Source organism: Nelumbo lutea, chromosome 1, assembly GCF_056320005.1.
Source record: "Nelumbo lutea isolate HS-2025 chromosome 1, American lotus-T2T, whole genome shotgun sequence".
Classification (NCBI taxonomy): domain Eukaryota; kingdom Viridiplantae; phylum Streptophyta; class Magnoliopsida; order Proteales; family Nelumbonaceae; genus Nelumbo; species Nelumbo lutea.
This window is the reverse complement of record NC_142684.1, coordinates 157,619,428-157,637,711: the sequence shown is the minus strand read 5'-3', so window position 1 is coordinate 157,637,711 and position 18,284 is coordinate 157,619,428. Positions and strand designations below refer to the sequence as shown.

The following is an 18,284-nucleotide window of genomic DNA, read 5'->3' as shown; positions in this document are numbered from 1 at the left end:
CAAATGACCTCATGAGCAGCTTCTCATTAAGACAATTAAAACCATGGATCTGCCACCTTCATAAAATATTGGATATGGTCTAATCTTGAACACGTGATAAGGATTTTCAGTTGAAACTTTTTTTTGTGAGGTTGAAAAGAGAACAAATTGGACCCATTTTGAGCTCCAACCATGTTGCCACGTGATTCTTGATTCTTTATACTTCTGAGAACGTTCCAACAAACAATCCTTAATAGTTTTTTTCTTAAATATATATTTTCTTTTCCTTCTAGACTTTATCCTGTAATAAGAAATCCCTCAAGCACTCAAATTCTCACGAGATAGTAACTCTATCTGATGTACTTGCTGATTAGTTATTACAAACCTCTCTCTCTCTCTCTCTCTCTCTCTCTCTCTCTCTCTCTCTCTCGCTCGCTCGTCTTCCTTCTGTTCTACCTGTATTATATATTCTACCTTTTTCATGTAAAGATTCCTTATTTCCTTCTCAGAAACAAAAAACCAATAAATCCTAACTACAGGAAAGATAAATAATAGAGAGCCCCAAACACCCATATCACTCCTCCCCCCACACCATCCTTCCTACATTCTTATCTTCTCTTCCATTATTCTTTCGCATCTTGTTTTTCTATCTTTTTCTTCTTTTTCATGGCCACAGAATTAAATTCAGATTCTATCAACAATCTTAGCATCATCGTGGAGCGGAATCCATCAGATTCACGTTTAGCTGAATTGGGTATTAAATCATGGCCTAAGTAAGTATTTTCCTCCTCCCCTTGATTTTCTTCTTCGTTCTCATTAATTAACTTGTTAAACGACATCTTTTTTGTATCACATAAGGTTGCTGCTTTCAGTTGTTCTCACGCTACTGCTTTCTTCTTCTTCTTCTTCTTCTTCTTTGTATAGATGGGGTTGTCCTCCAGGAAAATTTCCACTCAAGTTTGATGCAAGAGAGACATGTTATTTGCTGAGAGGGAAGGTGAAATCATACACAAAAGGATCCTCAGACTGTGTGGAATTCGGTGCTGGAGATCTAGTCATCATCCCCAAGGGATTAAGTTGCACCTGGGACGTAATAGTTGCAGTCGATAAATATTATCAATTCGATTCCTCCTCTTCTTCTTAGTAACTTCATCTACAGATCAATCACAGTGTTTCTCTTCTCTTTTCTTGTTTTCTTTGTTTAATCTTGATTAGTTGTTTTGTTTCAGTATGTTTATGATTAGAAAAAGCTAGTAGTGTTGTGGATGCTAGCTAGTCAAAGAAAAGGGAAAACAAAGAATCAGTCAATGCACGTCCTGTTCAGAGTAATCTTGTTTATTTTCTTTGAATGAGAGCTTTTAATTGTTCCTTTGACCGGTCAGATAAGAAGAGAGGGATTTTTGTCCTCCAGACAGAAATTAACCATTCTTTTGTTTTTACATGTAATTCTTCTTCTCTTCTTTGTTTTTTCAACTGTTATTTCCCACCTTTCTAGGGTTTAGTTTACCAATGATGTTGAACCAACATGGGCCCTTCAGATTAACATGGACGGCCTAGATTGACCTGAGTGACTGGTATCTGGGGTCTGGGTTGACACATAAGAATATGTCGCAGAGAAGGGAATATACCATTGCCAAAGCTGTGGCAGGATTACTCCTTTTGGTTAAAGGTTGAATTGATTGTCCTTTCTGGGGTGATATTTAAGCACTCCAGGATTATTTGTCCTTTTGTGTTTGCTCAGCTGGATGGGCATGTGCCTGCTTGGCTTAACGACACCCATCTCTTCTTTCTTTTCTTTTTCAAATAGAACCTTATGACTTCATATATATCCCTTTCTGCTTATATGCTTACTTAGAGCTGAAGAAATGTGTGATACATTGTCCTTATCCATTTAATCACCACTTCTTTGCTTTTAGTTTGAAGAGATGCATGAACTTAGAAATTGATAAAAGAGTTTTTTAGTGCTCTTCAGGGGCTTTGAAATTGATAATTTATTAGTTTAGTTTGATGGGCTTTAATGTTTTTGGATGTTCTAGGCATTTGTGTCTCTCTAAGTGTGTGAGGACCAATTAAGTACATGTTTGGCTGTACATTTCTATGTGTTTGTGCTTGTCTGTATAGCAGATCTAAAAACTACACAAGTCATGGACCACAGACATCAGGTTTCTTTTTTATATCCACTAGTTGAGTGACACGTTTAAATGCACGTGTGAGAGGTCAGTTGGAGGTGAGGGAGAGAGGAGATAAATGGATAAAGATAGAATTGGGAATTTTGTGTAAATATAATTAAATGGGTATTTTAGGTATATAAAATTTGCACATCAACTAAAATTGGGTCATTGTTATAGACATAAAAATAATATATTTTATATAATAATGTAATATGAAATATAATAAATATAGGTTAAACAAGAGAATAAAGAATATAGTGGACAGAAAATAAATGGACCAAATTAAGAGAGGACTTATAAGTTACAAATAATATAATATAAAATTTTCAGCAAGAACAAGAGAGAATCAGATAATTAATGATATAAGGAGAAATTGAATAAAGGGCATTCTAGGCATGTAAAATTTGAACATTACTAAAGTTGGGACCTAAAACTTTCTTCTTTTTATATAGGATGGTGAAATATGGGGCAAAGTGTGTGAATGTGAGTTCAAGTTTGACAGATTTGCACAAAAATGCTAAAGCTTAGGTCTGGCGTGATCACTTGTGATTGATTAAGTAGAAAGCGATGCATAGCAGTGGGAGTAGTAGATCCTAAGGCTGTGTTTGGTTTGGTTGTAATATAATTTTATTTGTATTAGTGCAAATGAATGGGAGTGCAAATGCAAAAAGGTAAATTCTTGTTTAATTTTGTTTTGAATTTTATTTATTCTGTTTCATGTATTAATTTACTTCATTTATACTGTAATTAAACAAAATAAGCTAAAATTTGAAACAAAAATTGGTCAGAATTTACACTCAAATCATTTGCATTGTCATGGTTTTGCATCAGTGCAAATTTATTTGCATTGCAACCAAACACAGCCTTAAGTGCCAACATTGGGTAATGGCCTTATGGATAACATTCAATTCAGCATTGTAGCTTAAAAAATGAAAGAAGCAAGCAGAATCATAGCATTATTAACTTACCTTCATGAGATATTTATTTATTTATTTCATTTTGAATTAGATGGTGTTCCTTTGGCCAAGTTAAGGGAATTGCTTCTATAGTCCCTGATGACCTTATGTGAGTTCAATAATATAATTAATCCCCATTGCTTGTATAATCATATGACTTACTGATCTTTAAGACTTTAACGATGCTCTATTGATAAATCTGACCAAGGAACTGTTGGATAAGAGTTGAATTGGCTGAAGTGAATTGTTTTTTGGTTTGTCTTTTTGAAAATAAAGCAATTAAGTGAGGTGAAAGTTAGTAGCATGCTGGGGCGAGAGTAATTACTGTATCAATAGAAAGATGCCAGCTGGTTAGTTGGTAAGGTCTCTTGTTGATTGTAGCAAAGACTTGGGATCGAATTCTGCCTGCACCAGAGGTTAGAGTTGGGATTATGGGCTTGGGAATGATGCTGGGATGGGCTACCCCTGTTATGTAGTCCCATGGAGACCAAAAATAGGATTAATATACCAATAAATATTTTACTAAAAATCTCTTGTATCCATTAAAGCCTAATTTGTTTGCAATGCAATTTTATTTACCCTGGTGCAAAAATATGAGTGTAAATGATTAATTTAAGTGCAAATTCCTATTTATTCTTATTTCAACTTTTACCTTATTTTGTTTGCATGCAGCTTAGATGAAATAAGTTGAAAGACAAAGCAAAATAAAGTATAAAGTGAATCAAATTAAAACTGGACCAAAATTTGCATTTGGTCAGATGTTGGATCAGCTTTCAAAACTTTCAAAGCCTGTTGACAGCCTACCATAAACAACTCATAACTAACTTGGAAATCGAAATATCTATCGAAGGGAGGGAAACTTACACTTTTAATAAGTGTTTTGTCTTCTCTTTCCTACCTACTTGTTGTCTCTCTTCTTTAATCCAGTTAATACAGTTGGTGCGACTAAGTTGTTGAAGGCAACGAGAGATTTTCTTTGGTAGGGATGGAAGGATGAGTTTAAATTCCATTTAGTCAATTGGAGCAAAGCTTGTAAACCTAGAAAAGTGGGAGGCTTGGGTTTAAGGAATGTGAGAAAGTTTAATTTGACTTGTCTTGAGAAATGGTATTGGAGGGAACGTGATTTGCTCCTCACACATGGGCACCTCACCGTGCATTGGGAATATCTCCCATGAATAATGACTTATAAGTACGGAAGATGTTCCCAATGCATGGTAGAATGTGCATATGAAATCTGTAGGAGGTACCCTGTGTGAGGAGCAGATAAATTGGAGGCGGAATGAACAGACCACAAGTCAATAGAAAAAAGCAATAGAGGCTAAGTATGACTCAAGAAACTCAAATTGGGACTCAGGAGAATCAAATTTATCTTATGGATGTGCCGTCCGAAAGGTATTCAAAAGTCAGAGAAGAATTTTTGGACAAGGTTTAAGAATGGAAGTAGGAGATTGTTCTAGAGTCAAATTCTGGAAGGAGGTCTGGTGCGAGGATCACCCTCTTAAGGACAGATTCCCAACCCTCTTTGATATATTGCCATCAACAAGGAGTGTTTGGTGTCGGAGGTGTTTTCTCAGGATGGAGGGGGACAGGAGTTGATGCAGATCATAAGTGGAGCAATGGGAGGAGTTGATGCAGATCATAAGTACGATAATGGTGGATAGAACAAGGGGGACAGGAGGATTTGGACAACGGAGAAATCAGGTAGGTTCTTAGTCAAGTCTTTTTTATAGCAGGTGCAAGGAGGAGGAAGACAATTTTCCCCAAGACCACGTATGGAGGACGGTGGCTCCTTTAAAAGTTTCCTTTTGTCTATGGGTGACGACTAGGGAAGTGCTTAACAGCTGACAATAATTTGACAAAGAGAGGTTGGGTAGTAGAACCAAGCAGATGTGGCAACAATTCTGAAAAGTTGGAGCATCTCTTCCTGCACTATAGATTTAGTTGGGTAATTTGGATGAAAATGTTAAAGGTCTTTAGAGTTCAGTGCCTCCCAACGAATGTATTGGATCTGTTATGGGGCTGGGGTCTAAGGGATCTGTTGAGAAGAGGTAAGGTTGTATGGAAGGTGTTGCCATTTGCCAACGGTGGTGGTATGGCCAATCTGGTCGGAAAGAAACATACAACTCTTTGAAAATCAATTGAGATCAGAGGAGGAAGTCTTAAAGAACATTTGGAGAAGGTTAAATTCTTGGGTGGCAACGTACAAAATGTTCAAGAGTTGTCCTTACAGTTCTTTTTTTGGAGTATAGAAATCTTTTTGTATGATGTTCTTTTTTTGTTTTTTCTAAGTTGTACAAAGTGCTCAGTTCCTCAGTGGGCAAGGTTGCATCTATTTTAGTCTTTTGTTAATGAAATACTTTACCTTTTCTCTCAATATATATATATATATATATATATATATATATATATATATTTTCTTATTCCCAACCTTCCATTCTATAGCAATAAGCATTACTAAATATAAGAAATCTCAGAAACCTATGATCAATTGGTGGACAACACAAGAAATTTTCTTTAGCACTTTTACTAATAACATCTAAATTGTCACTTAGAATCTGTAGTCCTCAAGCCTTATGCCCTACTAATAAGCATTTTCTTTCTCAATGAAAAGTATCAAAAAGGGTTTGAATTTGAGATTTTCATTTTCTTACCAAAACTCTTAATACATTACGAAAAACATATTAAGATTGTGTTTGGTACCATTTCATTCCAAGCTCAAATGTTTAGAGATGATATACCAACACAGACTTTTTGACATGAAACTTGTTTTTATTGGTACTTGAATAAGTGTTTTGAGCAATACTGTGTTTCGTGTTTATATTGTTACCTAAAAGATTTAAATAAAATTGCTATATTCAATGTGACATCACCCTACTACACTAATCTTTCATCCAATGATCAAATTTAAAAATTAACATTTTCTAATGATTGAATCATAGATTAACATCTAGGTGCAGATCTAATGATATTGATAACATGGAACCAAAAAAAGAATTTTTTTATTAGGTAGGATTTATAGGTACCCAATGATGTCGGTCTGTCTATCTTCGCTGGTATGTGATGCATTCGAATATATCTCTACACTACCACATAGGTAGGGCTGTCAAGGGGCTGGGTTTAGGTAGGATCAGTCCCAAACCAATTATTAATTGAGACAAAATCATAGACATCGAACTGTCCTAATTAACAATCGAGTCTATTAGGTCTAGACCCATTTATACTAAACAGTATATTTAAATAATAACTTAAAAATAAAATTTTGATAATATAACTTTAACAAAAATGATATAAAAATACTAAATTATTTATGTGTTAATAAATTAAGCATTTTTAACTAATATTATCTTATTTAACTCTACATTTCTCCAAAAAGGGGTTTTTATTGTTCAGTCCACCCCATATACTTAAGTACAATTTGTACAATTGGAACAGTGACAAGTGGGGGAATGAATCAAAATTCAAGGTAGGTAGTGAATCATAGGTGAAGGTGTTGGTAAATAAAACCCAATAAACTAAAATTAAAAGAAAACTAATAAGATATTATATATTTAATAAAATAATCGGCTTTAGGTCTGAATTGATAAGGAATATGCAAGAACTGGAATCGACCCAATTATTAATCAGGACAAAATCATGGAATCAAAACTTATTATAACAGTTTGGTTGGCTCAGGTCCATCAAGTAGACCCAACCATTTGGCAGCCCTACACATAGGATGCCAACTAAGAGACAAGTCATTGGATTGTTTCTTCAAATGGGAAGTCAATGCAAGGAACATCACTTTGATGTTCCCCCAACACTCCATGATTTATGTTTCTTGAAGAAATGTTTTATAACTATTTTAACTCAAAACAGTCTCAAATAAACAGAAAATTCACATTTAAGCTAAAAATGCCTAGGTGGTGCTGATGTGGCAATGTTTTCAGTAGAAACAGTAACATACAAAATATCACCCAAAATAATATTAGTTTTATTTTTTTGTAACCTTCTATGAACTTTGTCTAATTATTAGTGTCAACTAGAAAATTAAAAAAGAAGAAAATATTTATCTGGTCATTATAATTTGTATTTTTGAAAAATTTAAACCTTACATAAAGTATTAAAACACTTGTTTCTCATGGATTTATACTTAATTTATTTATAGTAATTTGTGCCTTAAACTCAGTTTGGGAAGAGTGCAAAACAAATATGTGCACTACAAATATAAGATTTGAAAATACAGCATACAAGGTTTTACATTGTACACATTTGTATTTGTACTCTTCCCAAACTGAGCCTTAGGCTGCCTTTGGAAAGAATGCAAATGCTGAACCAAAGCAAATTTGTATTCCAGTTCAGTGTTGTAAACAGTTGGTACTTGGTAAGAATACATTTTGTACTTCTGACATGATTGTGTTCAGAATGAGAGCAAAGTTTTCTTTTGAAAAATGAATGCAAGCTTGGCTCTCAAAGTTTATCAATATTAAAAACAAAAAATAGATTCCAGTCTTGAAATTCGTATTTGTACCCATCACAACTATACACTTGGTAAGAATGCAAAACCAAACCACACCATTGCATTTTTAAGAAGCGTACATATTTGCATTTGCATTCGTACAAAAGGTAGTCTTAAATTTAATAACATCCATGTATTTGCAAGATCTTGTGAGTTTCCCAACAATCCATATATGTCTTAATTATTCCACTATATACGTGAATATTCCGAGCATATCCTGATATATCTTAAACTTGCCTTTTTGATTCTCTTTGAATTACTGATACTCAAATCCTGCATATGTTACTAGGAGTGTGTATTCAAAAATCTGATTTCAAAAATGAGATTTGACATAACCAAATTAAATTTGGATAATTCAAATATCATAATCGATCGAATTCAGATATAGTCTGATTTGATTCTATAAATATCTAAATTCGATTGATTATTTAATTCTTATATATAATATATAAAGTATTTAAATATTGAATATAATTTATATATTTTATATAAATAAAATATTTATTTTATATATTTATTAAATATTGTATATCAATAATGCATTTGGTGTCTCCTTAAATGCATAATAACATGCCTACACCCAAGTTGTTTTGCAAGCTCAGGGGCTTTGAGGGCAGCCTACATTTCAGCCATGCATTGTGAGCATGGTGAACCCAATTGGACCAGCCTTCCCTCTCTGGGATTTCTCCTTTGAAATTTCTGGTTATTCACCCATAACCAGAATTACCATCTTTTCTTTCTCCACTATAATTGGTCTTATTTCTGTCTTCTTCAAAGTTTTTCATTAATGTTCTTCCAAATGAGCCAAATCAGAAAGCTAATTTGTTTTCCCAAAAATATATAGAGGGAACCATTTTCCCTTATTCTCTCTGATCATTCTAATCCATCAGTTTCTAAAGAGCCTGGATCTAGCCGCACACTAGGAATATCTCACTTGCCATTATTTATGGGAGATGTTCCCAATGTGCAGCCGGGTTGCGATGTTAGAAGCATGTTAACACCCTTTCGCTGGTAGCAAATCCTGGCTCGTTCCTGTTCTTATTCCGATGGCATTTAGTGGGTTGTATTTGGGCCCCCACTAGCAAATCTGTCTGATCCTGGACTTTAATAAAAATGTGGTCAATATCTCTTCTTTTTTCTTCACAGAAAGGACAGCAATCATTTTTCTTCTTAGATCTTTTCTTTGTTGGGAGTTATTAATTCATAATAAAAAAGAAAAATAAAATTTGAAAGGCATAGAATATATTCTTAACCCCATTGTACAATTGGGATAGATGCTAGGTCAGAATTGATACCAATTCATAGATGAGTACTGGTGTTTTAGGGTGGGTGTATTTATCATTTTGAATTGTTTAATGTTATATTAGAATTCAGAATTTTGTAGTTAACTACAGTGTATTTTTCCATTTATTTTTGAAAATTTCTTTTATAATTTCTTTGGTGGTTTAGTAAATTTACTTTTGGTAATTTTATGTGCTCGAAATTACTTTTGTTTCCTTTTATTTTCTGCTTTGCTGTTTCACATTTGTATTTTCTGACTTTCATAGAACCATCTAGAATGGCAATTGTAGAAATATCAGGCCCCGTAATGTAAACATTGTACCAGTCAGTCTCAAGAAACAAAAATATTTTACTTGGGCGGTGGCTGTAGCTTTAGCTCAAGGCCACACCAAGCCAATCAAATTAACGGCTGATTTATCCATAACCCCAATTTTAGAACCATTCAGATGGGAGTTTTTTTTTTTCTGGATTTTAAGAGGGGGGAAAGTTTGTTAATAGGATTTTGATTCCCATGGTAAAAAATCTCATGTTCTTTTTTCAGGTTTATGAGATTTATGTGGGGATCATGGAAGGTTTATTTTTAAGTGATACTCATCTTTTAGGTGGGTAAATATTTTTTTTCACTCGGGGGGAAATTACCAATACTTGAATGAAACAAAAATGCCCCTTTTAATAATGAATTTTTATGGCTAAAATGGCCACTGTCATGGGAAATAAAAGAACATGGGTATATACACTTACCCGGGTAAGTCTTGCGTAGGAAACATTTACCCGGATAAGTACATTTACCTGGGTAAATAACTTACCAAAAAGCGAACAGGACCTTAAATTAACGACTGATCTAAGTGCAGATTTCCTACCCACTCTTTACCTGCCATGAATTGCAGCCACACATCTTTCAATTCATAATAGAGATGTGTGGCTCACCATGGGTAGAGAGTGGGTGGGAAAAGTGAGTAGGAAATCCCAAGTGCTCAATCTCCCTTTTTCAAGTAGAGGGAACGAGCTGGATATGTCCTCACGGCCTCACCCCCTTAGCTATCTCCACAGCATACCACACCTTCCTATTTGCCCTCCTCTTACAAGTTATTTTCAATGCGGCCTTTCTTGCCAAGTCTGGATCTCTTGCCCACAAACTCTGTTCACATTTTTTGCAACCACACATGAAGAACATCTCAACCTCTGCGTTGTATCATGTAGGGGGAGATGTTCCCAATTCACGGGGATAGTATGTTGTGAGTAGACATGGGCAGAGTTCTCCTGGGCAGGAGATCCAGAGTCTTTCTTGCCACCCCTTTCGCTTAGAATCAGGTTCTTTAAATTTCTAATCAGGTTGACGTGTATTATAGATTTTCTAGGAGCTGTTGCAGCTCTTGGATGGGCCCAATCTTACTGCATTGAATGGGTTGAGCTAGGTTTTCACTTGTACAACCAAGGCCCAGTTCAAATATCACGTACATGTGATATGTAACGCTACGTATAGGGGGTTTGCCATAAAAAACCCACCTCCAAGATTTTTGACATTCCTCCCAACAAAAAAAATCAACAAGTTACAACATCCGTACATCTCATATATGGTGAATTTTAGAGTTCACATCTGTGCCTCACATGGGGTGCGGCACAATGTACCACAGCACATCTTCACTGTATATTCGAAATATCTTTCAATAATGACATTATCGTTTCTAATATTATCCTCGGGAGATATTCCCAATACACAGAGGATATACTGTAGGACGTTATGGGGCACCCCTTTGTGGGTGCAGATCTGAATTCGAATTTTAAATCTAGTGAGGTCGGTGGATATAGATCACGTTGGAATTATATTGGGATGGTTTTTGTTGCAAGGAGATCCCAACTCAGAGAGTGTCTGGTTCCACGACGGTTTGATCCCACACCCACACCTTAAATTTTAGAAGAATGCTAAGTGACCATCTCAACTTTTGGGTCTTGGGTCATGAGTTCAAATTTTGTCCTCACACCGTTTTCACAGTCTTTTGCATCCTTGCAATGAAAACATTCTATACTTGTATGCATGATTCAAAGTATCAATACGTTTGTGTTTTATTTTTTATTTTTTATTTCAAAAATTGGTTCTAAATATATTCTCTATTAAAAGAAAGGAACCCAAAACAATTATAAACAGGTGTATTGAAATTTTGACCCTTGCTTATATATTTTTATTCATAAAAAGATATTCCTAATGCTTATATATTTTTATTCATAAAAAGATATTCCCAATGTTTATATATTTTTATTCATAAAAAGATATTCCCAATGTTTATATATTTTTATTCATAAAAAGATATTCCCAATGCGCCCAGCTGTAAAGGGCTGTGAGGACGGTGTAATGACCATTTTGTAAAGACAAAACCCGAATTCCTGAATTGAAGGATTTTTTAACTTTTTATATTCTATTTGCCTACCCAAATATATATTGCATTCTACCAGAAAAGAACAAAATTGATTTAAGTTAAAGAGAAACGCATATGATGGTATTTTTTTGTATGTGATTCCAATTTCGCAAATAGCCAGATTCTGGCAATGTGGGCCCCAATTTTGGTTTCATGACATAGCACCCTATAAATTGTTCAAGTTGGCCATCAATGTTTATATGTGATTGCATTTCATATGTGATATTGCTAGAAAAACCTGCTAATTTTGTTATATATGCTTTGTCTTTACTCTTTGGTTACGTTTGATTTGGAGGAAAATGAAGGGAAAGAAAGATAACGGTAGGAAAATTTTTACAAATCTTACATAAATTTCCCTATCAATCCCTTTCATTTTTTACATTTCTTTCAAATCAAAGTAAATTAACTACCAGTCTGGCTTAAGATTAGGTTAGAGATTAAACTCTGGCCGATCGATCACTCAGGGTAGCCCTCCACTCAGATAAGCCTGTCCACATCTGGCCGGACTATACTTAACCAAATTGCAGGATTGCTGCCGCAATTGGCTCCTCATCAGCCTAGTTCGGAATCAGTGTTGAAATTTCTGTTTGATTGGTCAATTTAGTGATTTTCAGAAATTGGCTAAAAAGCGATTCTTGAAATCAATCGTTTTTAAATATCACATTTTTTTAATGATTTCCTCGTTTCTAGTTAATTCCGATTTTTTGAGGATGATATAACACCTAATATGGTAAAGAATAACGCTACTACAAAAATAATCAATCCTGGAGAATCAATACCAAACATACTCAAAATCGATTTCTCAAAAATTGGCTTACATAACAAAAATAATACTAAATAACAAAATTTACTGATTTTTGAAAAAAATAAACAATAATAATGATTTTTAAAAAATCAATAAGAATCAACATGAATGCCAAACATCACCTTAAAGGTTGTTTGATAAAAACTGAACCATGGTTTTTAAAACTGGATTGGACCGGAAAAACTGGGAACCGGTCCATTCTTCCCCAAAACCAGGATTTCTCAAAAAACCATTGGTTTTGGTCAACAAACTACTGAGCTGGGCAGTTAATTGTTCGAACAATTTTGACTGTTTTTTATTTTCATAAATTTTTTTTAATTTTTTTTTTGTCAGAATGGTCGGACCGCTCGACCCAGTAACCGGACCCTGACCAGTTTGGTCTTTGGCTCAGTTTTAAAAACCATGAACTGAACATGTTTAATTGTAAAATTTCGTCGTATACTTTGAGGTAGAGGTGTAAAGTGGGAAAGTGCGGGCCGTGCCGCCCTCCCCGGTGAAAATTTTGGGAGTCGGCCTAGCACGGCCCAAGCCTGCATGGGTCCGTGCCTTGCCGTTGGCCGGGCTGGCCCGTGGGCCAAGCCTTGGCCCAAGTTAGGCCATGGACTGAGCCAAAGCTATTTTTGCCTATTTATTTAAAAAAATTGAAAAAAAAACTTAAAATTTTAATTTTTTTATGAATTTTGATGTATACAATTGCTCATATACAATGATTAAATAAATTAGTATAATAAAATAGAAAAAAATTGTTTATTTTATTAATATATTATATACTATATATTATTATATAATTATAAATTTATATAATATATTATATATTATATATAAATACTATGTATATATAAATATATATCTATATCTATCTATATATATATATATATATATATATTTATATATGGGCCATGCTGGACTGTGCCATCGGCCTATGCCATATCGATGACATGTGCCATGTCATGCCTTGCCGACCCGTAGACTTCAAACCCCAGGCCCACCACGGCATGGATTATCATGCCAGGCCTGACACGGCCTATGGGCTATCTTGCCAAGCCAGGCCGGTCCAAAATCGTGCCAGGCCGTATTGACCCGAGGGCGGCCCAGTCGGATTTACACCTCTACTTCGAGGCAGTAACACGGGCCTCAAACACTCAAGTGAATTCACATGCTTTGAAAAGTTTAGAACTTAAAAAAGTGAATTCACCTGCTTCGATACCTCGATATGTAAAATAATCATTTTGTTTCAATTTAAAAAATTTCTAAAACCTCCCCAACACTTTCCCACCTCTTTTAGACTTTTGCCATCTGCAACCTTCAATCCAAGTTCCAAATTCCATCACTCTCACACAACCACAACCACAAGATTCCATTCCGGCGGTGCCTGTAGATAGGACCCCACATTGCATCTCTGATTCAAAGCTTGGCTCCACCAACCCAATCATGTAAATGGTGATCCATCCACCCCACCCCAATCATAGAACCCTCCAGATCTATTGCTTACACTCCTCGCTAATTGACCCAACAAACCCTCCCTTAAACGTTAACACCATTCACTAATCTCGCTCCCCCCAACTACGTAACGTGTTACAATACGACTACCCACTCGCAACGTGGCACGATCACGCCCATCTGCCCGTAATCTTCTTCAATGTCACCCACATCCAGATAAAAATAAATATTTACTCTAAAAAATATTATTTTCTCACGCAATTTCGCGTGAAATACAACTCAATAAATGACAAACCTGGGGGCAGTAGCAGCAGCAAGGCAGCAACTTTCTTTACATGAAGGCAATTCAACACATGACTCGTGTACTACGTGTCTTCAATTCACTGAATGAGGGTTTCGGTACACAAGATTCAGAACCGCGTACAAAACCTCGAACCTTCGGTCCAATTAATATCCCGCCGTCGATCTATACGCACTTTGAGAAATCATAGCCGTAGCCTCTGGCCTCATACATTACTTGCCACGTTGCATCCTTGCCACGTGGCAATAAAATAAACGGCCAAAATAATCTTTTTACGGTTTTCTCATTTTTCTATATAACGAAGAGCTCGCTAAACCTCCGCCTCCCACGTTCAGAACCAGCTTGACACGAATAACGACCACAACAGAAACCTCTTCTCACAAGTCACAAAGCAACTAGAAGAAGAATTTTCTCTTATACGGTCTCTCTCTCTCTCTCTTGCTCTCTCTGATCTCTATCTCGATCACTGTAGCTTTCTCTATTGTTTCTGCGGTTTCTCGAATTTTTGCAGTGAATGGCGTTGAGCATCACACACCAGATAGGTGCCCTGTCGGGGACGCCGATACCAGTGGAATCCGGGAATGGGCCATCCGGTCAGACAACGGTAGTGAGTGCATCGGCTGTCTGGAAGACGCCGGCGCAGCCAACAAATATACGGTGCAGAATTCAGAAACAGGGGCCCGAGAAGGACGCACTATCCCCACCATTAAGTCCCTGTCTGTCGCCGGTGTTCGGAGGAGGGATTGGGGCGGGCATGTCCGTAGCGTGTCAGGCGTTAGCGGCGGACGTGACGGAGACGGCGATGGAGGAGGAGGAGATAGGAGTAGGGAGGGAAGTGAGGGAGTACAGAGAGGGAGGGGCGGGTGGTGCGCAGGTTAGGGGGAAAGGGGTGCCGGTTTACGTGATGATGCCGTTGGACAGTGTGACGATGTCGAATGGGGTGAACAGGAGGAAGGCGATGAATGCGAGCATGATGGCGCTAAAGAGCGCTGGGGTGGAAGGGGTGATGATGGATGTCTGGTGGGGGTTGGTCGAGAGGGACGCGCCCGGCGCGTACAACTGGGGTGGCTACACCGAACTCCTGGAGATGGCTCGGAAACACGGCCTCAAGGTTCAGGCCGTTATGTCTTTCCATCAGTGCGGTGGCAACGTTGGTGACTCCTGCACGTGCGTACTTTAGCTCCCTACCCCTTATCCTACGCCTTTTTTTTTTAATTTTTTATTTTTCTGCTAGCAGCTAGCGGAATAATCTGGAATCTATTTCCTTTGTTTTCGGAAATATTCCGAGAATTTGGGTTTTCTCGATAATCTTTCATCCTAATTTCCGTTCACTATTTAACGTGACCGTTAAATCATATATAACGGCGTTTTAATAGTTTGGTGAAAATGCTTTTAAAGGCGCGACGGAGCTTGCCAACCGTTACTCACGTTATAACGGCAGTTAGTAAACGTCCACATACGCAACTCCTGCTTTTCCGGATTTATCCTGAAAGATTTAGATCCGGTACGAGATTTCTTACGTCATGGTCGGTTGAAAATCGAACACTTTCTTGTGTTCGGCACATTTTTGAGTTCGTTACTAATTACTAAATGCAGATTCGTTGGCGGAGTCACATGTCATAATGTGTTTGGACTGAGCTGATACGTTGCCAAGTTAGGCCGATTTTCCGTTTTTCGATTAAAATCATTCCTTCCAGGAAACAAACAGGCCTTAATTTCTTGTTCTACATCACTTATGAGTTCCGACTGTGTTCTGTTTCGGCTCTGTTTTCTTTCTGACGTTTATCTTTCTGCACTAATTTTTCGGTGCAGAATTCCTTTGCCTAGGTGGGTGGTGGAGGAGATAAACAAGGATCCAGATCTCGCATACACGGATCAATGGGGAAGGCGGAATTACGAATACGTCTCCCTCGGCTGCGACAACTTTCCGGTGCTCAAGGGCCGAACGCCCGTTCAGTGCTATGCCGACTTAATGCGTGCTTTCAGGGATAACTTCAAGCACCTTCTTGGTGACACCGTCGTGGTAATGGAACTGATTCCTCCTCGTTATTCATCCGAGTTCTTTGATTTTCATTTCTTCCATGGAGATGGGTCTGTACTCCATGGTGTGTCCTGATTTGGGATCTGTTGGATATCCCTTAAAGCATTCTGTTTGCTCACCTTTTCATGTTTTGTGCAGGAAATCCAAGTAGGAATGGGTCCGGCAGGGGAGCTCCGCTACCCATCATATCCAGAGCAGAATGGGACATGGAGATTCCCAGGAATTGGTGCGTTCCAGTGCTTTGACAAGGTATGAGATTCTCTATCTCCATGAATTACTTTCAGTTTACAAAATCAGTGATCCCATATTGATCTTTGTGGATTAATGCAGTACATGATCAGTAGCTTAAAGGCTGCTGCTGAAGCTGTTGGGAAGCCAGAATGGGGGCACGGTGGCCCTACAGATGCTGGCCACTACAACAGCTGGCCGGAGGGCACCCAGTTCTTCCGCAAAGAAGGCGGCGGTTGGAACAGTCCCTACGGTGATTTCTTCCTCAGTTGGTACTCTCAAATGCTCCTAGACCATGGGGAGGCGATGCTCTCGTCAGCTAAATCCATCTTCCAGGGCACCGGCGTCAAGATTTCAGCGAAGGTTGCAGGCATCCATTGGCACTATGGGACCCGTTCTCATGCCGCGGAGCTCACAGCAGGGTACTATAACACCAGGTTCCGAGATGGGTACCTCCCCATTGCGCGCATGCTGGCACGCCATGGCGCCATCTTCAATTTCACCTGCATTGAGATGCGGGACTATGAGCAGCCCCAGGACGCACAGTGTGCACCGGAGAAGCTCGTCCGGCAGGTGGTTCTGGCAACAAGAGAGGCTGGGGTTCCACTTGCAGGGGAGAATGCATTGCCACGGTATGACGAGATGGCACACCTGCAGATTCTGCATGCAGCCTCGTTGAATCTGAACGATGGCAAGGACGACGGAAGAGAGATGTGTGCTTTCACGTATCTGCGAATGAACCCCAACCTGTTCCAGGCCGATAACTGGAGAAAATTTGTGGCATTTGTGAAGAAGATGAACCAAGGGAAGAGTGGAAACCGATGTTGGGAGCAGGTGGAAAGGGAGGCCGAGCACTTTGTGACTGCAACTCACCCATTGGTGCAGGAGGCAGCTGTTGCTCTCAGTCATTAAGTTGCAGGCTTTGTCTTAATGGGTATAAACACATAAGTAATGATATTGAGACCTTTATAGAATTACAGTGAGAGAGAGAGTCCTCTCTTCCCTTTCAAGTCCTGTATTATTTATGTTGTGGTCTTGAAATGAGCAGTGTAACTGTAAGATTGGGAATTCTGGGGTCTGTTGTAAAAACATAGTACAGAGGTATTTTTTCTCTGGAGCTCATCATCCAGACAAATCATCCATGGAGATCTACTTGCAGTAGAAGCAGTGGATATCTTATGCGTCTCAATGCATATTATGAAATAAAGCACATAAGGAGGGAGATATTCCTCCCAAAGCATGGCTGTAAAGGCTGCTCTAATGGGCTTTGCCCTAACTGAAGCCGAACTCTTAATTATGGTCGTTGTAGGCTTTTTGCAAGAAATCTTCTACGAGTGGGTTGGTTTTCTTATCTGTGAACTAACGTTTTCAGATATTTTGGAAGTATGGTGAAGAAAGAAAGAAACTTAAAGCAAGGAGTGCAGGCTCGTGACTCACTGACTTGTGTTAGTTTATAACCATGCCTTTAGCAGAAAGTTATGGACCTCTTTGCTTTGTTTGCACCCGTTAAAGACAGACTGTCTGTCTGGTTCTTTAAGAACCCAATAAGCAAAAGATGGCTCAAAGAGAAAATCTGCTGGGATATGGTTCTTGTTTGACCACATTTCTCAGGCCAAGTGGTGCCTGATTCTTTTCACCTTAGCCATGAAGTGAATGATTATGAATTGGGCTTGTTTTTCGACCACGTTTCCTGGACATTGTTTGGTTCTTTGCATGTCATCATCGTCATCTAAGCCTTGTCCCTTGTCCTAAGTACTAACTGTATTGAGTCGGCACATAAATCCTGTTTTATTCACCTCTATTCGGTGCTCGTATCCATTTATTAAAGGGATTATAATTGATAAGAGTAATTTTTTTTCTAATATCAATAAAAATAATTCTTTTAATATAATTTCTAAAATATAATTATTTAAAAAAATATTAAATAAGGATAAGAGATATTATTCATCTCCTTCCTCCTCTTGAACCATCGAACATGGGTGACAAATCTCCCCCACCTCTGGTCTCTTTCTCCTCTTTTAAGGAAGAAATATTTAAATATAAAAGAAAAAAAGATAATAATAATGAATAGTAAACAAATGTGTTCATCGTTGGCCATGGCTTTTAGGGGATAACTCTGCAGTAGTTCATTTCTGCCTCTAGTGATCGAGCAAACGTATGCTGTACGTTTAAA

At 37.7% G+C, this 18,284-nt stretch overlaps 2 protein-coding genes across 2 annotated transcripts; both read left to right on the top strand.

The window, feature by feature from the left end:
• Positions 1-342: 342 nt before the first annotated feature.
• Positions 343-1,425, top strand: LOC148878624 (uncharacterized). The gene is made up of 2 exons (XM_088957466.1): positions 343-752; positions 904-1,425. Exons 1-2 carry the CDS (start codon positions 646-648, stop codon positions 1,121-1,123), a joined length of 327 nt encoding a protein of 108 aa, XP_088813592.1. The 5' UTR covers positions 343-645; the 3' UTR covers positions 1,124-1,425.
• A 12,726-nt stretch (positions 1,426-14,151) lies between these two features.
• LOC148878623 (beta-amylase 1, chloroplastic-like) lies at positions 14,152-17,361 on the top strand. Its single transcript, XM_088957447.1, has 5 exons — positions 14,152-14,263; positions 14,354-15,009; positions 15,655-15,865; positions 16,022-16,132; positions 16,214-17,361. The coding sequence occupies exons 2-5, from the start codon at positions 14,357-14,359 to the stop codon at positions 17,021-17,023; spliced, it is 1,785 nt and encodes a 594-aa protein (XP_088813573.1). The 5' UTR covers positions 14,152-14,263; positions 14,354-14,356; the 3' UTR covers positions 17,024-17,361.
• Positions 17,362-18,284: the final 923 nt, after the last annotated feature.